General features: G+C 36.5%; 1 protein-coding gene across 3 annotated transcripts in view; it reads right to left on the bottom strand.

Annotated features, from left to right (window-relative positions):
- Positions 1-1,515: 1,515 nt before the first annotated feature.
- Positions 1,516-24,453, bottom strand: part of CDC42 (cell division cycle 42) — a 39,461-nt gene continuing 16,523 nt past the window's right edge. The window contains exons 1-6 of one of the 3 annotated variants that reach the window (XM_090268745.1): positions 17,739-17,756; positions 17,283-17,437; positions 14,896-14,968; positions 7,007-7,116; positions 6,685-6,882; positions 1,516-1,828 (exon numbers count right to left, since the gene is read on the bottom strand). In XM_090268745.1, the coding sequence (XP_090124871.1) occupies positions 1,739-1,828; positions 6,685-6,882; positions 7,007-7,116; positions 14,896-14,968; positions 17,283-17,387 (576 nt within the window). In that variant the 5' untranslated portion in view covers positions 17,388-17,437; positions 17,739-17,756 and the 3' untranslated portion in view covers positions 1,516-1,738. Of the gene's footprint in view, positions 1,829-3,149; positions 3,338-6,684; positions 6,883-7,006; positions 7,117-14,895; positions 14,969-17,282; positions 17,438-17,738; positions 17,757-24,453 lie in introns of those variants that run through there. The other 2 variants (XM_090268744.1, XM_090268746.1) reach the window with 2 other exon arrangements.

Genomic DNA, 24,453 nt, shown 5'->3' with positions numbered 1-24,453 from the left:
CTAACTGATGAAATTAGAGGTGTGCTTCCACCTTACAACACGAGCAGTGAGCTTCCTGAACACCTCTTTACTAAGAACTATTAAGAACTCAGTTGGTATTTAAAAAGGAGGTTTGCAGGCTACCTGCCAAACTTAGGGAGAAGGCACAAACCTGAATATATCAAACTGAATAAAGAAATAAAAGCACATAAAAATAATAAAGCTTTAAAAATCTTACCCTAAAATTTGTTAGAAATTATGTTAATAAGGCTCAAGTTCCCACTGCTAAATACCTAAAAAAGAGACGGAAGAAAAATAACAACCCCCAGGCTGGCTTGTGAAGGGTTTTTCTGTTTGTTTAATACATCTGAAAAGAATGCATATACAAAGAATTGAGACATGAGAAAGCACTGGTTCAACACTAATGAATCTACAAGAATCAGGATTTGGGGAAGGTGGAGAAGATTACCTACACATTTTTAAAAATTGGAAATTGCAACCAAAATAAGCTGATAAAATCCCTATTAACACTTATGAAGAGTCTTCATAAGACTCATTCCATGATTTTTATTAAACTAGAGAGCCTCAACTGGCTGCTCTAGGGTTCCTCATGCAAAACAGAAATAAGGGGATTCCCCTGACTGGTCCCCATGTTGTTAAATGTTCTCCCCACCCCACCCCACCCCTAGCTTCTTAATGAAGCAGGTCTCCATCCTCGTAACTTGAAAGAGGATGTGAATCATTCCACAGACATCTGTCTTCTAGCACCACCCCTCATATATACCAGGTCTTCGGCTGTGTTCTAGAACACCATATCACACACTATTAAGCTGCACGTCTATGCTAAGCATATAAGACAATGACTGACAAGGAAAAAAAAAATTTTTTTTTAATTATGTACTTAACCCATTTGGTATTATTTCAAAAGGTGCAATACTTTTCTTCATTTATCAGTGAAAGAAGTTAGAAATTAACTTCAAAAAAAAAAAATCAGCAAATGGCTAACAGATTTCCTTGAAAGTCAGTCACACATACAGTGCATCTTAGAAAAGAGGAGGGGCAAGACAGGTTCCACCCACTTTCATGAGTTTCATCAAATACTGAACCTACTAAAGGGTGGAGAGAAAAGGCAACTTTCAAAAAGGAGTATGTTATTAAATGAGGCATTTACTATACTCCTTCCTAAGAGCACCAGGTGGGGAACATGTTTTCTAAACTAGATCTAGGAAGTGGAATGTGGAATCACTCCATCCTCCTCCCATAAAGGGCTGTCCAATGGTTAATGAATTTTTTAAAAATGACTAAATAAAAACAAACCCCGCACACACTCCCCCACCAAAAAAAAAAAAAAAAAAAAGAAAGAAAGAAAAAAAATAAAATAAAACTAGATGTCCCAGACCACTCTCCAGAGTGGAACCCGGGAGCAGCTTCAACAACCCGAATTAGTCTGTTACAGAGTCATCACAAGCATGCCTTGCTTTTAAACAAAAAAAAAAAAAAATTTTTTTTGAAACAACAAAACAAAAACTAGTACTGATCACTTTTCTGACAATACACAATTACTCAAAATTAACTAGTAATGAGAGGGGGAAAGGGACCATACCTATGGGCCTTGTTTCACACGAGTGCATATGGGTAGGTGCAGGGCATTTGTCATTATTGCAAAAACGAATTTTAATTTTTAATCTTAGTTTGATTTAAACATTGCTTTTAGTATGACGTCGACACCAGCTGTGCAGAAAAGGCTCTGGAGAGATGTTCATAGCAGCACACACCTGCGGCTCTTCTTCGGTTCTGGAGGCTCCAGGGCAGCCAATATTGCTTCATCAAATACATTCTTTAGGCCTTTCTGAAAAGGGGTAGAAAGAAAAAAAATGGGCCAACTGATTTTCAGAAAAATAAAAGTTGAATCTCACATTAAAAACATTCAAACCCCCAAAAGTTGGTAAAGAACAAAATATTAAAATCAATCCTGAATCTCAACACAATCACCTCACTTCACCAAGTTTTGTCCAGGCAGGGCCCTGGTAGGATCCAGTAATTCAGGAGCAGAGGAGCAGATATTCATGAGTGAGACAGTGGGCCTTTCTTTGACAAAGCTTTTTGCAGACCAATGTATGTCACAAGAAGCAAACAAGCACATGTGTCATTTGCTCATTCAATATGAGTTTTGTAATATGCTGCTGAAATATTTCACAAACAAGTGAAAAACAAGTGAAGCAACTCTGCATTCAAGTGAAACAGCTGGATATGAAGCGGAATGGGGAGGATGGGCACCAGGCAGTGGCATCCCTGTTACGTGAAGGCGCAGGCAAAGATGGAGAGCGCGGTTACAGCGGCCGCATCAAAGATAGTCACTCTGAACTCCCTTTATCCCACCAATTAGACAGAGCCAAGGGGATTCAAGGAAGCAAAGATGTTGGTACCTGATACATATGTAAAACCAGAGCCCAGTCAGTGCAACAGGAATAAAGCTTCATCAGGCATTTATACAAACAATTGTATATTTTTAATTCCAAAATTTGAAGGTAACCACAATTGTATGTTTCCCTCACAACAATAAAATCAGAAGCAGGAAAATATAAAGGTGGCAGCTTTACATCTCAACATTAACAAACCTTAAGTCAACTGTTAAAATGGATGCTATTCTTAAAAGATAATGTAACAAATAATCTCATAAAGCAATAGCAGATAGTACATGGATATCTTTCCCACCCCAGACTGACAAATACTCCACTACAGCACAAACAGCCAAAGCAATAGCAACACAATGTTTCACTGCACAAAGGAGAACCAGAAAAAAATTGTCCCTTCCCCATTACACTCTACTAGCAAGTCACCCTTTTTCCATTAAGTTTGTCATGCAATTACAATTAACAATTGATCATAAGAGTAAAATGATGTTTGTGTTATTTTCTCCATCTAGAACTAATATCTAGAAGTGGTAAAACTCTTATTTTCTCCAAGAGGACATTCTGAATTCCAGATCAACTTCCCTTTTGCAATAGTAATCCAAACCAAAAAGCTCTGACCATCAGGCAACTCAAGCAGCCGAAAGTAAACAAGTCCAACTTGACTACTGATCACAAAAAAATATTCTATAAGATATTGCATTCTTGATCAAAAACTAATACAGAGGTGCTCTAAGGTGGTGAGTAAAAAGACGCAGAGGCTTTCAAACAGGATGGTTTTATTCCTTTGTTTTTAAGTGATCTTTCTACAGTAGTGGGACAGGAAGCAGCAGCAAAGAGGGGAAGGAGAAAACAATTTAGAATATACAGCACTTCCTTTTGGGTTGAGTTTCCGGAGGCTCGAGGGCAGCTAGGATAGCCTCATCAAACACATTCTTCAGACCTCTCTACAAGACAGAGGGGAGGAGAGAGAACAGCAGCCAGGTTAGAGGATTAGAAAGACGAGCAGATATAATAGCAGTCTGGATTAAATGGGCTGAATTCACAGAAGCAATGAGCCGTCAGGAAAATAACTGCCAGAATGTAGAACTTAAGCACATTACTGGGAGAGCATGTAACTGAAGAGAAACTTATTATTTCAAAAAGGTTAACTGAGCAAGAAAGCAGTCTTTATAAAAATGCCATATGCTGACTTCTACAACAATCACACTTTGAAATTTAATATTATAACATTTTAATAAAAATGCCAGGAGAGAAAAATGAATATTGTATAATTTGAGCTGGGGGGGGGGGGCACAATGGGAAAAACTAGGACAACTGTAATAGCATAAACAATAGAAAAAAATTTTTGTAAAAAGAATGGCGTACTTTTGAAATCTATTGAATTTCAGGCTTTTGTGAATTCAGCCCCTGAATAACTGAAGGACACAAAGGCAGACTAACAGGCATGCTACATGTTTCTAGATTCAATGATATAACTGGATGGGATTAATCAGGATTTCAGAGTTAACCAGTTTCCCAAAACAAAAAGGTTCAGACATTTAGAAAGAGTGTTAATTTTTCAACAGTACCAACTGGGAAAAGTTAAAAGAACAGACTCTAGAAACAACATACACTTCAGTTATTCAGTAATGTTATCAGAGCAAGTAACTACCACCCAAGTTATAGGAAAACAAAGAATGGGGGCCTAGAATGAGTTTTAGCAAGCAGTTCAATGCTTTAAGGTGTCTGCATGGGTATCAGAGCATAAAAGCATGGAGTGAAAACAAAGAATATTCTCAGATCTACAGGAATTAAAATGCATAAAAACACTTACACCTCAGGCAGAACTCCAACGTGACAGTGTGACTCAGACTCAGTAGTACTGGTACCTTGGACCCAGGTCTATAGACTCCCCTAAACTCACCTAAATCTGAAGCCATGGGTTTACCACCCACAGAAGTTTCACATTTTCTTTAGGTCAGTTTGATCCCAAATTAAAATTTCACAGAAGTCCCAGAATTCGGCTTCGATAACAAATGCCAGCCCCAAACTACCCCAGGTGTTCCCACCCCCTCCCTATTCCCATAATGGCCCCACCATGGCATCCCAGAAGACTGGCACCTACACATTCTATTAGGTACAAATAAATCAGGAACAGCAATAAGTACTTAAAAAGAAGCAAAGAGGTTAAAAAGTTTCCTTCTTTCCATATCTTTTATAAAGTAAAAACGGCTTAACAAAAGTTAAAAGTTCCTCTGAAATTCTTTCTACACATATGAGCAAATTTTGGTAGTCAAATATAAAAGAAGCATGGAAAGGGAAATATATTTTATAAGAAAAAAAAGTAGAGGACAGCTATTAGAAACTAGGACATCCATACCTTAGTAAGAAGCAAATCCTTTCTTACTTAATGACAAATATCAACTAATCCCCTACAAAACAAAATTAATCTTTGCTTTTACCCAGAGTTCACTTTTAGAGGAACCAACAAACAGAATTGGAGTCCTAAAAGTTCTAATTCCCAAACATAACCAGAAACCTCATTTTCTATCTTCTCCTCTTTTGACTTCTTTTTTTTTCTTCTCTTTTGACTTCTACAGCTTCAAAATCTAGTATGAATAATATAGTTGCTAAGACCTTTTCAAATTCGTATTCACTGCAAAGTGACTTACTATATAAATCTGTTCATAGTATAAAAAAAACCATATATGGAACCATCCAATTTTCTAAAATAAGCTTCACCAGTAACCTAAAATTGGGTCCACATGGCTTACTTGCCTTCATTTCTCCCAAAAGTAACCCGTATTTAGAAGACAGGCGTATACAAAAGATGCACATATTAGTTCTAATCTGACACCCATGTTCCACAGATATCCTTCCCCAAAAGACACACAAACACTTTTCTGAGGATGATATCAAAACACAAGCATCAGGCATTTTTTAAAAATCTCAATCAGTGCTGTGTGTGAGAAGATGTAAAATCTTATTTTTAGCCCTAGCCAGGTACAGCATCATCCTGATATGCCATGGTTGCAGGTTCTAGCCCTGGTCAGGACACATAACAGAATCAACCAATGAATGCATGAACAAGTAGAACAACAAATCAATGTTTCCCTCTCTTTTTCTCTTTCTCTCTCTTCCTCTCTCTCTTTTCTATCTCCCTCCCTCTCCAAAATCAATAGTTAAAAATAAATGAAAATTTAAAAAATTTTATATCTTAGTTTTAAATATCTGCTTTTACAATAGAACTAAACAGTCAAGGAAAATTGGGTTTGGGAGAATATTAAGCCTTGAAATTATTCTGTGGCATATCCAGATTAAGCATGAAAATTTCCTTTACATAGCCAACCTAACATTAAACTGAAGATTATTAAATTATGTATAGGCCCCACATACTAAATACCTAATACATGCATAATATGCAACTATATATCCCATTTACCTCAGTATACATATAATCAAGATTAATGTAACTAAAAAGACCCTCTTGCTTCAACCCTGCCCTAGTTTATTTAGGCATGTTTGTTCATTGTTCAAAAGTCAAAGCACCAATAACTAGCAAATAAAAGAGTTCTGTACTAATTATTTCCATAATTCTTTCCTCTGCCCCCAGGCAGAGAATCAAATGGGAAAATCGGTCAGCAATAGCCATGAAGGTCAAGAAGAAAGGATGACACAGGTCAGTTACAACTCGCAGTCTAAATACTCTCACACTGCTCCCTGTCCTCAAGAATCTGATGCTTCCCATCAAGCTATGAGAAGAGTTCCAATTACATCATTCAGAAAGAGACAGAGGAAAGAAGGCCACATGAGGGAGCAATGCCTCCAAAAACTTTAGAGACACTACAGAAGCATGCTTAAGAAACAGCTGTAGCAGCTCTTCCTGACATAAAAGTCTCTACTATGACTAATTCCCTAGCCCAGACACAGTACAGCATCAATGATCAGAACTGACAAGAAAAAAAACAGATCTATTTAGATGAAAATTTAAGGAGAGGAAGTGGTAGAGGGGATATCCTTGTAAATTTGTGCTCATCTGAACCTTTCCTGTAATTTTTTAACACAATTCCTGACCACTACAAATGACTCAGGACAACATGGAAGCTCACCAACACAAAAGCTTTACTTGAGACTAATAATGTTCTCTGTAAAAACAGATCTCCAGCAAAAGAATATACACTATAAAGCTGGTCAGTCTTCCTGAGTAGCTTTCTTGAGCACTACGGACCACCGTTAGAAATAACCCCTGAATCCTAATTCTCTAAGAAACTATTCGGCTGTAAATAAAAATAGGGTTCCACACAGTCCTCACCTGTGTGAGCGCAGAACACTCCACATACTTGACAGCCTTCAGGTCACGGGCCAGCTTTTCAGCGGTCTCTGGAGTGATAGGCTTCTGTTTGTTCTTGGCAAGTTTCTCAATAGTTGAGGGGTCATCTCTGAGATCAATTTGGGTCCCAACAAGCAAGAAAGGAGTCTTTGGACAGTGGTGAGTTATCTCAGGCACCCACTAGAGAAAAGGTATTTTAAAAAATACATCTTCATTAAGTCACAAGCCTCTAAAGCTATTTATAACAAGTCAATAAAAGTTCTGTGAAAACCTTTTTCAGGACAAGACTATCTGACCAACTGACCTTTTCTTTCACATTTTCAAATGAGGATGGAGAGACCACTGAAAAACAGACTAGAAATACATCTGTTTGTGGATAACTCAGCGGTCGTAATCTGTCATAATCCTCTTGCCCTGGGGAGAAAAAATTGGGGAGAAATCATCAACTCAGTCTTCATGTCCTCACAGTATTAAAATTGCAAGTCAAATTATATACTAACAGCACAGTGATCATTAACAAGAAAGCAACTTAACTAATAAAATGTATGGCTTTATAATATTTGAGAAAATTCTCACTGACCTTATTCTATTTCATATTTCAAGCTATCAGAATAGCAATGAATGCTATATGTTATATGCTTTATTACCAGTTTGTAGTTTTCCATTTTTGCATCCATTAGCAATCCAACAATAATATAATAAACGCTATAAACTGTTGCTACAGAAATGGTTAAAAATTAATCCTACTCAAATCTAATTAAGAAATGATCACACCAAAATGATCTAAGGAAACAAAAATCTCAGTGAAACCCAGCTAACAAAATCCACTGCCCATTCATGAATACCAAAGCAGGTTCACATGTTTAGTTAACATACGCATATAAAACCAGTATCTGAAACCAAGAAAGCCTAGAAAAAAATAACTGCAAGCCTCAGTGTATGGTAAATCCATGGGGAGAAATTCTTGTGAAAAGGAGAATATTCGTATGGTCTAAAAGAATCTTTATAAACCACAGGGGAAAAAATATGACTACATTGTGAAGAAACCAGACATCACCTTGATTGAGTGAATAAAAAATAACCATAACCAGGAAGTGGGAGATGAATATCATGTGCCTCCAGATTTATATCCTAAAAAAGACACATCACTACTGTAGTATTCCAAATAAATATCATAACCTAAATCTAATCAGGAAGAAACACAGACCAAACTCAAAATGAGGAACATTTTATAAGAGGAGGAGGAAGAGAGGATGGGTCTATATTATGTAAAAATAATGCCCTGGCCCTGGCCAGTGTGGCTCAGTTGGCTGGAGCATCATCCCACAGACCAAAAGGTTGTAGGTTCAATTCCCAGTCAGGGCACATACCCAGGCTGCAGGTTCAATCCCCAATTGGGGTACATACAAGAGGCAACCAATCAATGTTTCTCTCTCACACCAATGTCTCTCTGTCTCCCCCCTCCCCCCAAAAACAATGAAAAAACAAATGTCCTCGGGTGAGCATTTTAAAAAATAATAAAACTGTCATAAAAAAAAATGTCATGAAAGACAAAGGCTGAAGAACTGATCCAAATAAAAGAGACTAAAGAGAAATGACAACTAAATGCAATACATGGTATTGTATTGAAAGCAGAAAAAAATGGAATTGGATCAACTGACAAAACTGGAATACAGACATTAAAGTAATGTATCAGTGTTAAATTTCCTGACTCTAGTTATTAAGAATGTCTCTGTTCTAAGGAAATACATATTTATTCAAAGCTAAGAAGCTACAGTATATGCAACTTATTCTCAAATAGTTCAGGGTAAAAATTAAGCCCTGGCCAGGTAGCTCAGTCGGTTAGAGCATCATCCTGATACACCAAGGTTGTTGGTTTGATCCCCAGTCAGGACACATACAAGAATCAACCAATGAATGCATAAGTGGAACAACAAACCAATGTCTGTCTACCTGTCTCCCCACCTTCCTCGCTCTAAAAATCAGTAAACTTTTTAAAAAATTAATGTGCATATGTGTTTAAAGACAATAATAAAGCAAATAGGGCAAAATGTTAATAATTAGTAAATTTGGTTAAAAGGTATATGGGGGTTCCTGGTACTATTCTTGCAACTGTAGGCTTGAAATATTTTCAGATGAAAAGATTTTTAAAACAGCCATGCACATTTCCAAAACTGTGAGGGGAGGGGAGGAGTCACAGGGGAATGACTTAACACTTCAATTTCAAAACTAAGCTAAAGCAATCCTACGTATTAAAAAGAAGTATTTAATGCCACTGAACTCTGCACCTAAAAAGTTAAAATGGTAAATGTTATATATATTTTACCAAAATAAAATAATTTTAAGGGGGAAAAAACAAATTCAATATTTTGTATTTTGTTTTTGGCCACCACTGAGAAAGAATACAAGAATTTAGAGTAGCTATCAATGATAATCAAAAGTGTTACTATTTATTACTGCCACTTAAATCTTTAAGTAACACATCAAAGTAGACAATAAAGGTATCTTCAGGACAATACCGAAATTTTAAGTAACGGTTAAAAAAGTCAAAATAAAGGTTATAAAACTAAATAATCGACAATAACCTCTAATATTTATTGAATACTTATTATAATATGTTAGCGTTAGAGTAAAAGAATTCAAAGGTGTGCACTTAAATATATAACTTTCACTTCTTAAGTTATAATGAAGAATTACAGACATGGAAGGGATTAAAAAAGGAAAAAAATGGGCCTAGAGAACATAAAATCAGCCAAAATCAATAACAATTCTCTCGATCTAAACTGCCTGAGCTCTAACACTAGCTGAAGTTTTGAAACCTCACATGCCTAGCTCCAATAAAACAAAAAAAATTTTTCTTCAAAAATAAGAAGACAAACCAGTTAATAAAGCCTTGTAAAAAGATATGATGATGTTCACATACCTTTTCTTGGCCTTTTCCCTAATCAAATGGAATACATTTCAAAAATATTAGACCTGACAGTCTATTAAAGACTTCATTTTTAGTTATTCGGCCCCTACAAGCAGGGCAAGTTAGCATCAAATACAGGTCCAAGTCTATATTCCTGAGCACCACTAAACGCATCAAAATGAATGTTCAGTGTTTTACATGCAACCAACCTTCTATTCAGAAGGATTAGTGACAAAAAAACCAATAAAGCCATTCTTTTGGAATACTCAATCCAAAGCGGTATTGGTCAGTCCATTTATTTGTGATAAGCTCTCAAAGCTATAAAAGTCTTTCTTTTCCTTTCTCAAACAGAAAAAAAAAAAAAAAAAGTCAGAAGTAAAATCATTCAATAAACAAAAGGAGTCTGCCTTACCTCTACTACTGCTAGAAGTGACACATTTAAGGAAATAGAATGAATACAGTCCCTACCATGAGCAAGACTCTTCAATATCCAAGCATAATTTATCCAGCTAGAATTCATCCACTAAGTATGTCAAAATGGCCATTATTCACTCAAGATAGAGGTAGCACTATCAATTAACATCTTTAAGGTACATTAACATGATCAAAAAAATTTTGATTCTGCCCTGGCTAGTGTGGCTCAGTGGTCTGAGCACTGGCCTGTGAGCCAAAGGGTTGCCAGTTCGATTCCCTGTCAGGGCACATGCCTGGGTTGCAGGTCAGGTCCCCAGTTGGGGGCACACGAGGAGCAGCCAATCGATCTTTCTCTTGCACAAAGTTTCTCTCCCTTTCTCCCTCCCTTCCCCCCTCTCTAAAAGAAAAAATATTTCTTGAAAAAAGAATGTGTGTCAAAATATAAAAATGTTTGTATAGGGAAAGGTTATAATATAAAAGAAAACTGCAAATGGAGCTCAAATGCTAACAAAACAAGTTTAAATTGTGGTGTGATCTGCCACATAACAGACTACCGTGTAACCATGAAGACTATGGCATACAAGTACAACACTGACAGATCACCATACTTTTCAAGAGAAAAAGGCAGGTACAGAGAGGAGGAAAAAAAAATCCTTTTTCTCCTATGTATAAAAACACTAAATGTATAGGAAGAGTTCTGTTGACACTAAGACATGATTGTCTCTGGATACAGTATCTTATCATGGGTACTACATTCTAGACCCCACCACGACAGGTGAAAATCTGCGAAGTAGGAACCTTACATTTATTTTATTTATATATATTTTAAGGCTTTATAAACCCTTCCCACACACTTATAAACCGTTCCCAGTCCCTTATTAACCTTTTCCACTCTTTTATAAACACTACTTATGTTCTTAAACATATTCTACACTCTTAAACCTACGTAACTTTAACATACATATACAGTACCACAAAATCCCGCAATATAGCCAAAAATCCATGATAGATAAATATAATATTTTTTAAAATCCCACAATACAGTGAGGCCGCGATAAGTGAACCATGATATAGAGAAAGACACTGTAAATGCTTTTTCATTTTCTCCTTTTGCTTATCTATACTTTTATTTTTTTCCTATAAGTAATACCTGTATCTCTGTAATAAAGAATAACACTTAAATTTTGACATAAAGAAGAACTGGCAGTAGTGTGATGATTCTACAACATGGAAAACAGCCTATGAGAAACATGTCACATAAAAAAAAGCTAAACACAGCCCTGGCTGGTGTGGCTCAGTGGACTGAGCGCTGACCTGCAAACTGAAAGGTCACCAGTTCGATTCCCAGTCAGGGCACATGCCTGGGCTCCGGGCCAGGTCCCCAGTTAGGGATATATACGAGAGGCAACCAATTGATATTTCTCTCTCTCTTTCTCCTTCCCTTCCCCTTTCTCTAAAAATAAATAAAGATAAAATCTTAAAAATAAATAAGTAAATAAAAAGCTAAACATAAAACTATATACCCAGTAGTAGAACACATTCAGGAAAAAAAATAACAAAATTGTGGGGAACTCACTGGCAAGAATTTACTGTTGTGGCCAGAGAAGCAGAAATAAAGCCAAAACACAGAGGGAGAGGCCTATCTCTGATCTTAAATAATATTAAATACAACTGTAAGAGTTACAGCTAGAGGTAAGATAAGAAGGCTATTAAAAGAATTCTGAACAAAATGACAGTCGATAGATTAAATGCAACCAGTTAAAGGAAGTCAGAGGCCGTCTAAGTGGGGAGGTAAGCTGTAGCAGAAAGAAAACTGAGTTAATGACATGACTTGAACAAGAAACAGGGACTCCTGAGATTAAGGCCTTTGTAAAAGGAAATGGAGTCTCTTCAAGTGTGTGAAAGATAGGAGATTCCCGCTGGATACCTCTGCCCCAGGTCTCCAGTGCCTGTCAAAAAAGATCTCTGGTTTACAGTGACCTCAGCCAGTTAGATGGAAACCCCCCAGCTTGCTTTAGATGGTAAAATTATTTCTTGGTTCTTTTTTATTTTTTTGGTTTTATTTATTTATTTTTAGAGAGAGGGGAAGGGAGGGAGAAAGAGAGGCAGAGAAACATCAATGTGTGAGAGACATATCGATTGGCTGCCTTACCCAACAGGGGACCAGGCCTGCAACCCAGGCATGTGCCCTGACTGGGAATCGAACCGGCAACCCCTTGGTTCACAAGCAAGTGCTCACTCCACTGAATCACACCAGCCAGGACTTAACAAGTATCTTTTAACTCCCAGAAAGATTCAGAATCTAATACAGGGATAAAATAAATCAAATACTATTATTGTTAATTTCAGTAAAATTTAGGAATGTTGTTGGCAGCCGTCCGTCTCGAGAGACGATGGTGTAGCTTCTTAAGAGTCTATCTGCACCGCCGAGAATGGCTGTGCAGTCCGACTCGGGAGTGACACGGTATCTGTCTCCTCCCGTGTTGAATCGACATCTTGTGATGACGCTGGAGTGTCCTCTCCAGTGAAGCTGAAGCTACAGAGCCTGGGCAGGGTGATATGGAGGGTCTGCTGTTGCCCATGCAGCAGACCCCCCCTCTCTTCGCAGCTGAAGGGTCCAAGGGAAAGACGGAGTCGATACAGCTTGGCTTCAGGTGCGCCGCAGGAGTTGCCGGTGTTGACTACAACGTCAAACCGCCTTAGGGACTCCGGCTCCGGATTTTCTGTCGGGGTTTACTCCCTTAGCCTTTCCCCTGAAGAGGTATGCCGCAAGGCAGCGGAGGTTTTTTGGAGTCAGAGTTTTCCTTCTCTGAAAATTTAGGAATAATCTATCCTTATTTAACACTCATGCATATAATATTTAAAATAAATGCCATATTAAAGAATATGATTCGGATTCCAATTTAAAATGTATAATTGAGTAACTGATCTTAAACTTGCGATATCTTGGTTGAAAATGCTAAGAATTTTATAAAGGTTGTAAATAATCCTTTTACGATTAATTTAAAAATACAGAAAATCACAAGTTACCAAGTTTATTAGATATGTATGTAAAAACTTGGGAATGTTTCATTTGTCAGGTCAAGCACTCTAAATTACTTAAAGGAGGAAACTGAATAGTACATTAAATTTATAAATGCAGTTTAAATTGTGGGAAGAAATTTAACAGTTGTAAAATGAGACTGATTGGGATTAAACTCTTGTGAACCTACATAAAATAAACAAATGTTAATCAAAGGACCTTTGGCCACCTGAGAATGATTTGTTAAAGTTGATTACTGTAATAAAAAGTTTAATAATTTGTGCAACTAAACTTAAATGCTTATCCACTCCAAGCTATTTACTGAAGAGAAATAAAATATATCTATATAAAGACTTGTATACAAATGTTCATAGCACCATTATTCATAACAACTTAAAAGTGAAACCCAAATATCAATCAACTCATAAATGGATAAATCTTGCTATAGCCATAGAATGAAATACTACTCAACAATAAAAACAAGCTGATACACACAGCACAGATAAAGCTCAAAAACATTATGCCAAGTAAAAGAAATCAAACATAAAAGACTACATATTGTATGATTCCACTCATATAAAATTCTAGAAAAACAAAACTACTGTGACAGAAAGCAGATCTGTGGTTGCCTGGCACCATGTCAAGGGAAGGCACACAAGGGAATTTTTAAGGTGATAATATATCTTGATTACAGTGGAGGTTATACAACTATATAGTCAGCAAAATTATCAAACTGAGCACTTAAAACAAGTGAAATCTATTGTAATATACTTCAGCAAAGCTAAAATATAAAATACTGATTAAAGCTAAAGGCTTATAAAAATAAGCTTTGAAATTTGAAAATAAAATTTAAAATTAATTTACATTGTCTTTTCTTCTGCATATATACATAGCCTCCAAGGGCACACATAAAACAACATCCCTCACCTATCATAAGAGAGATATATATGTATGTGTGTGTGTGTGTGTGTGTGTGTGTCATTATTTTATTTTCTCTATTTTCCAAGTTTCCTCTAATATACCATTACTCATAATTTTTAATTCATAAAAAATTTTAAGGTCTAAGACACCATTAGAAATCCACTGATCTCTAAACTTTACTACTTCTCTCCATTTCACCCTCCCAACTGAATCTGTACAGCTCCTTAAAGTGGGCCGAGTAATACACTCCACAAAAGCATTATGTCAGCTGGCAGACAGTGAGAAGGTAACGCAAAAAAATTTAGAATTCCTACATGTCAATACTAAAAGGACAACTGTCTGAAACTTTCCTATGGCTAACTGAACTTAAAATTGAGATAAATCAGAAATTAAGATGTGTAGCCACTATTAAGAGAAATAAATAACTGAGGAATTGGGTATACTTATGAAAGAAAAAAATATGTTCCTTTAACTTGAAAAGTTGACCACAAATATCAATACTAATAAGCTAGATATTGGATCACCCTCAAAATATTTTCAAATGTAGTGTAAAATAACAACCTATCTGTATGTTATTAGAAGCTACCTGTACATATTATACAAACACACATACTAAATAAACCTTCAAATTTCAGGGACTGATAATACAGTTTGTCTATGGACTCTGCTCTCACTCTACCTCTTTCCACACCATCCATCCAGGGGACTCCTAACTCCTGTTTGCTATTCCAGGTCTGGGACTGCCTGTTGGTCAAGCAAAAACCATCATGATATTCAATCCTGCTAAATTATTTTTTAGAAAAAGAGGCAAGTGGTTTGCTAATATGCTTTCCCAAAAATGTCCAAAAAGAAAAAGAAAAAAGACAAAAACCAGCAACTGTCATAGTTATAGACCAAAACATAATGAAAGACATCAAGTTTTCACCTGCAGTATCAAAAAGTCCAAGAGTATATGGCTCTCCACCAATCATAACTGTGACTGCATAGTTGTCAAAAACCTAAAAACACAAAAATACACTGTTAGTGTGCAAGGGGATGGTCAAAATGAGACAGAATAATTCTTAAGCAAAGGCAATATTTCCTTCCTAAGACATATTCCTCTCTTAGCCCCTCTTCCTTATATAACCAACTTGCCAACCAACCTTGAATGAGCTAAACGGTTTGTGGAAAAGTGATACGGGATGTGTTCTGGAACGTCTGCTCTACCCCAGCAGAGTGGATAAAAAGTCACAGAAGGGTTGGAGATGTCACAGGAGCAGAGTCTCTAGCTATACAAAATAACCCTGTTCAAGTTTGAAAATTTTAATAGTTTAAAATTTACCTCAATGTTCAATCTGATTTCTGAAATATTATTTCTTCATAGACCATTTCCTTTTAATCTAGAATTAAAATATCCTAAATCCATGATAATCTTTTTCCCTTCAGGGTTCAAAATAAGAAGAGCCTTGTTGCCAACAGGCCCACTAGAGAGAATAAAGGTTCCCTGAACGTACTCAAGGAAAGTATCCAATAAAAGGCTGGCAGATTATTTGTTGGGATTTCATGAATAAAACTGATGTTACTGGGTACAAACCACATGACCTAAGATACTTTCTTTGACTACATGTTTTATTTGTAAATAGACTGTAAGACGCATGACAAACTCAATTTATACTAATACGGTTGTAATAAGTTATTTGTGAAAATGGGAGATGATGGTGCTACAGGGAAGAAGACCCAACACTAATTAATGGATGCCTCTGAATTAACTTACAATTAAAAAGCAAAGCCTTCCAACTAAAAGAAGGACATTACATTTTAAGATAAGCCCTGTTTAACCTTGTAGTTATCCAACACTAATTTTCTGATTGATGTTTTAATAGGTTAGGAGCTTGTTTAACTGTAGATAAGAGTAGAAGCAAGGGCATGAGAGAGTTGGTAGTTAAAGAAAAGTCAGTTCTTGATAACAAGAACATGGAAATGTAACTAACGTAGTTAAGCTCTCAAGCCACACAGGTTATTTTCTTAAGTCATAACTAACCCTTTTCCAGAGATACACATACAAACACATATATAAAGCACCCACAAAGCCACCTTGAACAGAACACCAACCAAAGTCATAAAACAGACTCAGAAATGTTTACAAGAAAATAATGTTAATGGAGACAGAAACACAAAAATTCTGATAATTGCCTCACTCTGAAACAAGATCCATAGAGCTCTAAAAGTCCTCTAAAAAGTCACTTCTAACCTCAGAATTTCTTTCACTTACAATGTCTCAAAATGGGCCAACAGAAAAATGATTTTATATTTAATTATACCTTCAAACTCCCCCCTCCAGGAAATGTAATCTTCTTCCTATAGCCTTGGCCTACTTCATTCGCTTTACCTGCCTTGGGACATTGTAGACTATCAATTTCAATTAAACATAACCAAGACTTTTAACAATTTACCCTCTTAACAATGCTCATGTTTCTGAAGATTAACCTGAAATACACATATATTTTCTTCCTTTTTATTTACAAACACTATGTATCCCATATAAATCTGCATAGGTGCTTCATAATCCCTAAAATAGCCCACTTAACATAGGCAGATGGGGCCAAGCCGAGCCAACCCTACTTCCCTCTCACCACTGAATACACATCTGTGTTTAACATAATTATATCCCAGGCTGGTCCCACAACCTGGGACAAACACTGGATCCCCAAACACATTCTTTCTTTCTCTCTCTCTCTCACTTTATTTTGTTTGTTATTTCCATTTTCACTCTACTCTTCCAAGAACTAATAAGAAGATTTGTAGAAGAGGACCCCCAAAGGCTTCTGTTGGCGTTAACAAAAGCAGGTCTTCTCCACCCCTAAAAAAACCAGTTTGGAGCTCCATTACTGTTAGATAGCAGTTCCATAAGAGTCCTTTCTACTCCCCCTCAAAAGCGTTAAGTGTAGGCATACTACTTTCTCTGAAGTTTCAAGACCCCAAAAAACATCCCAGAAGACCTCCAAGCACTGATTAATCATTGGCCAAGATATCAAAAAAAAAAAAAAAAGTCACCTCATTCCAAGATGTAGAGCATACTTCTCCAAACTGAGACCATCTACTGGAGTTTGCCTCCCAGCACTTCTTGCAAACCCTTGTGTCACCCCTTCTGACTTTCCACTGATTTTTCAGCTGTTTAATTTTAAAGTGTCTATAATTTACCCATGAGAAGTCAAGATCTTTAAAAACAGGAAACAAAGGCAGACAACAGAAATATTTCAGTACACACACAGAGTTTTCAAAAGGATATCAAATTATATTGTTTCACTAACAGTTGAAAGCCTTAATACTTACAGTCGGTACATACTCAGATGGAAATTTGTTTGTTGTGTAGGATATCAGGAGACATGTTTTACCAACAGCACCATCGCCCACAACAACACACTTAATTGTCTGCATCGCTGAAACAGTTTTCTATCCACCTTAAATATTTCAAATCCGATGACAACCTACAAAAAGATTAAAGATATTTGTTTTATTTCTTTGCAGTTATATCTATTTTTTTTCTTCACCTAGCAATAGGTTCACTCATTCATAGCAAAAACAGAACAAGCACCCCAACTACCATTACTGAAGAAAGAACCTAAAGAGACAGTGACTTGCTCGAAGTCACAATAATAAGTAAGAGTCAGGTTTCTGATGTTTGGTTGTTTTGACTTAAATGTTTGGTTTTTTTTTTTAAGTTCAAAATGGTCACCCTGACTGATGTGGCTCAGTTGGCTGGGCATCATCTGCAAAGCAAAAGGTCGCCAGTTCAATCCCCAGTCAGGGCACATGCCTGGTCTGCGGATTTCCAGTCCCCAGTCAGGGTGCGTACAAGAAGCAACTGGTCGATGTTTCTCTTCCCTCTCTTTCTCTCTCCCTTCCCCTCTCTCTAAAAATAAATAAAATCTTTTTAAGAAGTTCGAAGTGGTGTAAATAGCAGCATATTTCTTAATGAAAGAGGCTATTTCTAGTTCAGATGTACCATTTAGTGTGTGAAGCACTTGATGAAACCTTTCTTTCAGTTGTATGTGTACACACATTATGTGCATACATGTTATGTGCACTGAACTGCAATATAAAGGCCACTGCTTTAAAGAATGGTCCACATATCCAACTTCAGAGCTACGGTTACCCGGACTGTAAGCAACGAGCAGCAGAGCACCCCCACCACCCCTGAAGTAGTTAAGCAACATGAGAATACTGGACAAAGATCAGAGTATCCCTCCTCTCAGCAGTAAGCACCAGGTTGCCTCATTACTAATTCAATATTCATGGCATAGAGGCCAAAACCTACATTCTTATAATGAAAAAGTCAAATACTGACTTATAAACATATAATACTTTAGCTTCTCCTACTGTAGTTCTCCAGTCTATGAAGCTATTGATCACAAATGCACCAAAGACTTATTATATTTCATCAATTCTGAGATGCTTATTTTCACTTTTAAACAACTCTAAAATCAGTATATGTCTATTCTTTACTCAAGGTTCCTTACAGTCATTACCAGCTATTTTTTCCCCACATCTTGGTATCTACAAAATTGGGATAAATGACATCTTAAGAGTTACTTTTAACAGTTTTTCTGGAAGAATAAAAAAGAAACACTACCCTCTGTATATCTATATTTTAAGATAAAGTCCTATTTCACTCCTGAAGGGGTTATAATTTCCCATTGGCTAGAGCTGACACCTTAATAAACATAAAAATGTGCTAGACCCATCTAACTCTGGGTTGGATGTCATGCCTATATGCTTCTACAGTACCCTTCACAACCCTTAATCATAATAATTTATAAATGAATATTAACATTTATATATACAGTAGGAGTGAATAACGTACAGTAAATGCACACTCCCCCGTTCCTCATCAAAACCATCTTGATTACAATTTTCTTCATTTAACCTCTTTTTATCCTTTGCCTTCTCTTTCCCCTGTAATGTACTAAAGAAGCACTCAGACTAGTACAGCATTAAAGGTTAAAGATCTTGATCTTTAAATAATCAAGCACACCGAATACTATTATAAATTAATTCTACAAAATTATTCTAGAATGTCTTTTACTTAATAATAAAGGCAAGATGAGAAAATATGAATAGCTGTCTTCTCATGGTTCCTCACTCCACCTCTGAAAAACAAGATAATGTTCTGCATTTAAAAAAAAAGTCTTCCATAGAATTTCCCAGATGTCCTCAAACCTATTTCAGGTTCACTTCTTGTACCTTCTAGTTGTCCTGACCATTATTGAGGTAATTTTTTAAGACAGAGTTTAATCATAAACACTAGACAGAAAGTAATGTTTGATCACTGTGGCAGAGATTGCTAGCTGTTTACCAATTCCTTCTCTCTTCTTTAGTAACAGAGTTTTTAACCTATGCATATGGCACCTAGTAAAAACTGTATTTCCTAAATTCTTTTGCAGCTAAAGGTGACCATAGTGACTAAGTTCTGGATGGGAGTGGGAGTGATGGATGTAACTTTCAGCACTTGTCTTGAAAGCAAGCAGTATGATGGGGGCTGGAACATTCATACTGAACCACAGACAGAAATTACATGTTAAGAATGAGCCGTGGCTGCTGTGTGTGACTCAGTGGAGGGAGAGCCAGCCTGGGAACCAAAAGGTTGCCAGTTCAGTTCCCAGTCAGGGCACACGCCTGGGCTGCAGGCCAGGTCCCCAGTTGGGGCCATGTGAGAGGCAACCCATCAGTGTATCTCACACAGTGATGTTTCTCTCCTTCTTCCTCTCTCCCTTCTCTCACTCCAAAAAGTAAATAAACAAAACTTTAAAAAAAAAGAAGAATGAATAATAGAATAGGAGAAGCCAGCTCTGGATTGCCTTTTGGACTTCTACACAGGAAAGAGAGAAACCTCTCTCATTAAGTTCCTGGTATTTTGAACTCTTACAGAAACAAGACTGAAATACTAACTACTATATTTCATAGACTCTAATAAGACAATGATTTTAAAATTCATCCTAAATTCAGAGGTATTAAATGTGGGAGAAAATGTCTTAGAATCCATAAAATTGTATTAATATTTGGTAGTGAACTTGACTACTTTTGAGACTTGGTCTCCTAAGTTATCTAAGATAAATGTTTTTTTTAAGTTTTAATTGTGGGTGAAGTCAAATTAATTGTCATCCATAAATATAAAGCTCCTTATCTTCATTTTATAGCTGGTATTCATTTTTAAAACTTATAACCATACTAACAAGCAAATACAAAATCAACAGGCTGCTTATAAACTTGAAACTTCTAGTGAAGGAAGAACTATAACTTTTTTTTTTTTGGTTAAGCTACTGTTTCTTGAAATTTTCATTAAAATTTCCTAGGAGATAAGAAGTAATTGAGACAAAGAGTTTCCCTATTTAAAGCAATGACTATGACTGCCATATGGCTACATCACAAACTTTTACAAGCTATGATGGAGAGAAAGCTTTCCTAAAATATTCCAAAGAAAGCTATCATTAATAATTGTATTAAAGAATAAATAACAAACAGATAAATAAGGAAATTCCATCAAAATAAACTGTCTTCGGCAGACCATCACAAAGAAAAGTCTTAGAATATGTAGTGGTTCTTTATGTAGTAAAAACCTTAAACGCAGTACCTCTCTCTCTGATACCAGTAAATAAGAAAATGTGGCATCTTCAACAAAGTGTTAGGAGAACTGGAATGGTACCTACAAAAAAATGAAACTAAACCACCAACTTACACCATACACCACAATAAAGTCAAATGAATAAAAGACTTAAACATAAGCCATGACACCATAAAAGTCCTAGAAGAACACATAAGCAATAAAATCTAAGAATATTCCACACAGCAATATATTTGCCAATACACCCTCTAGGGCAAGGAAATAAAAGAAAGAATAAACAAATGGGACTGCATCAAGTTAAAAAGCTTCTCCATAGCTAAAGAAAATATCATCAAAATGAAAAAGGAATCAACCATATGGGGAAACATATTTGCCAATGATACCTCGGACAAGGGCTTAATCTCCAAAATATATAAAGAACTCATACCACTCAACACCAGGAAGACAAAGAATCCAATTAAAAAGTGGGCAAAGGACCTGAACAGACACTTCTCCAAGGAGGGCATACAGATGGTCCACAGACATATGAAAAAACCCTCAGCATCACTTGCCATCAGAGAGATGCAAATTAAAAGCATCATGAGATACCACCTCACACCAGTCAGAATGGCCACCATCAACAAATCAACAAACAGCCACTGCTGGCGAGGATGCAGAGAAAAGAGAACCCTAGTGCACTGTTGGTGGGAATGCAGACAGGTGCAGCCACTGTGGAAAACAGTATGGAATTTCCTCAAAAAACTAAAAATGGAACTGCCTTTTGATCCAGCAATTCCACTGCTGGGATTATATCCTAAGACTCCTGAAACACCAATTCAAAAGCACCTATGCACCCCTATGTTCATAGCAGCGCTATTTATAATAACCAAGTGCTGGAAACAGTCTAAAGTGCCCATCAGTGGGTGAGTGGATCAAAAAACTGTGGTACGTTTACACAATGGAGTACTTCTTATCAGAAAGAGAAGTCCTACCTTTCCCAACAGCATAGATGGAACTGGAGAATATGATGCTAAGTGAAATAAGCCAGGAGGCAAAAGACAAATACCAAATGATCTCACCTATTCTAAGAGGAACCTAATTAACAAAACAAACGAGCAAAATAGAACCAGAGGCATGGAAACAAGGAACAGACTGACAGTTACCAGAGGGGAGGGGGCATATGGGGGAAAGTAAGAGGAGAAGTCTAGTCAAGGAACACATATAAATGACTCGAGGACATGGCCAACAGCGTGAGGACTGACTGGGGGCGGGGGCAGGAGAGCAACGGAAAAAAATTGGGACAACTGTAAAAGAACAATAAAAAACATATTGCAAAACAAGACAAAAAATAAAATCTAATTTTAATAGGAATAAAAAGAAAATGTTAAAAATGAGATCATTCTGGCCAGTAGGAAACTTCCAACTACTGAGTAAAGCATACAGATACAACACAATTTGTATTAGAAGAAATCTATCGTGTGAGTTTAGGCACAATGGTTAACAATATTTCAAAATGGCTCATCCATCAGTTTTATCCTTTGACTATAATTTTTACAAAATATTTCTACACTCTTGGGAGATCCAAGATGGCAGCAAAGTAGGTGGAAGTTACACTCACCTCCTCACAGTTCCAAACTAGAATTACAACTAAATTATAGAACAGTCAACCTAAATAACCAACCAACTGAAATAAGTCTGATAACCAAGAAAAAATACTTCTGCATTGTTAAGCACAAATTCATTATAACTGAGTACCAAATTTTATGAGAGAGGTCTTTAAGACTTTCCCATGGAAGGTAATGGGTAAATGGAATATGTGTAAGAGAAATGTGCTCTGCATACGGTTTGGCTAGATCATTAGATAAGCATTATTACTTTGAAAACTTTTAGAAGTCTGTATCTTTTCTTTTCAGAGCAGGAAAAACTGCCGCCAAGACAATCAGGCCCATCTTGTGTGTCCTCCTGCCTAATAAGCTGGAAAGATGATCCAAAATACATAAATGTAACAGATAAAAATAATAACTCCTAACTTTGAAGTCAGGAAAACTGGTTTTAATCGCTGCTTAGCACTTAATAGGGACCTGGGCAGGTTTCCTAATCCCCTTTTTGCCACAATTTTCTCATTTGTAACACAGAACCAATTATATTAAAACCTCACACAGTTGTTATGAAGATTAAATAATACTATTAAAAGAAGACCTGGCTTGTAGCACGTAATATACATGAATTCCTCTACCTACCACGCCAATTAAATCAATCCTACCACATCCAATTTTTGTACAGTAGGTCAAAACTTACTGTACTTCCTCTCTCTGGTGGACTATCTAATCAAACTTTTCATGCTTTGCACACAGCAAGTACACCAAAAATATAGGTTAAAAGAAACCTATTTACTGCTAATTAGTTAATGATGCAAAAACCAAGAAATCCCCCCAAATATTACTTCTTTACTTGAAGACTCCTATATTATTTCTTTCTGTATTTCCTATGTCATTTCTATATCAACAGAGTAGTCCCTAAAATCAAGCTATCTAACAGGTATTAATAATGATTTAGGTAAGAGAACAGACCCTATCACTATCTTTAAACACCAAATTAAATGCTTTTTTAGTTTATAAGTCATCACTGCCTACCTGCAAACTAACAAAAATCTGATAGTTATTGCCCCTTATAATCTTTTTCCTGTTATGCTTTTCTAGCCAGCAATTTCAAAATTATTGCCTCAGATCACCAGAATCAGAATCACCTTGAACTGGGTTTTTCAACAATTCAGATTCCTGGGCTTCATCCCAAATATAATAAATCAGAATTCAACAATCCCTATGTAATTCTAATGTACAATGAAGTTTGAGAACCACTTTCCTACATTATAGCAAGATAAGAAATAGCAGTAACATAAGAATCTAAACTAAGATAAACATTACTGGAATTTTAGGTCATCTAAAAGTTCCTCTAAGTAGAACTCAAATTATCAATATAAATTAGCTGTATCACCCAGCTAATATTTTACATATTCAGTAATAAAAAACTCACATGGAATACTGAAAGATTTCAATTAGTATATTTCAGAAGTGTTTCAACCCGAAAGTGTCTTCAAATAATAGTGAGAGTAGCAAACACTTATGTAGCACTACGTGCCACACACTGTTCTAAACATATTACACATATTCATACATTTCATCCTCCCAACAACCCTATGAGATATGTACTATATTATCCCCATTTTACAGGTAAGAAAAGTGAGGCTCAGTGAAGAACTAGGCCAAGATTAATGAGCCAGTAAATGGCAGAACTGAAATTTAAACCCAAGCAGTCTGTCAAGGCCCTGCTCTAAAATACTAAACTATATTACCTCACCTGAGAAGTGACATTAATAAGAACAAACATCATCACTGCAAATGGAGTGGCAAGTATATATATACCCAGGACAGCTGCCGGCACTGGAAAGAGGAAGGCAGAAGAGGAAGCAAGAGATAGAAGTTCGGTTCCCGTTTATTCATCCTGCAGACAACTACTGAATTTTATTTGGGAAAGGTGACAGAAGAACTAGTAAGAAAGAGTCTGCTCTTCCCCTTTCTATATACCCACAAATCTTCCATTTCTCAGGCTCTCTAACTTGACAGCTTAGCAATCTGTTGGAAACTGGTTGTGGGTCTCCTGTTCAGAGCACTGGTTCAGGAGTCAGACTGGTTCTACCTCTCGAGCTGTGTAACCTTTGACAAGTTATTTAACATTCTCTGTGGCTCAGTATTCCCTTATCTAAAAATTGAACATCGTAATACCTTCCTCATAGGATAAGCTGACTAGGATAAAACATGTAAAGAATTTAGCCCTGACTGGTGTGGCTCAGTTGATTGGGAGTCATCTCACAAAGCGAAAGCTAGCCAGTTAGATGCTCGGTCA

This window comes from Furipterus horrens, unplaced genomic scaffold (assembly GCF_987537825.1).
Source record: "Furipterus horrens unplaced genomic scaffold, mFurHor1.1.pri manual_scaffold_3, whole genome shotgun sequence".
Classification (NCBI taxonomy): Eukaryota; Metazoa; Chordata; class Mammalia; order Chiroptera; family Furipteridae; genus Furipterus; species Furipterus horrens.
This window is presented reverse-complemented; position numbering and strand designations above follow the sequence as displayed.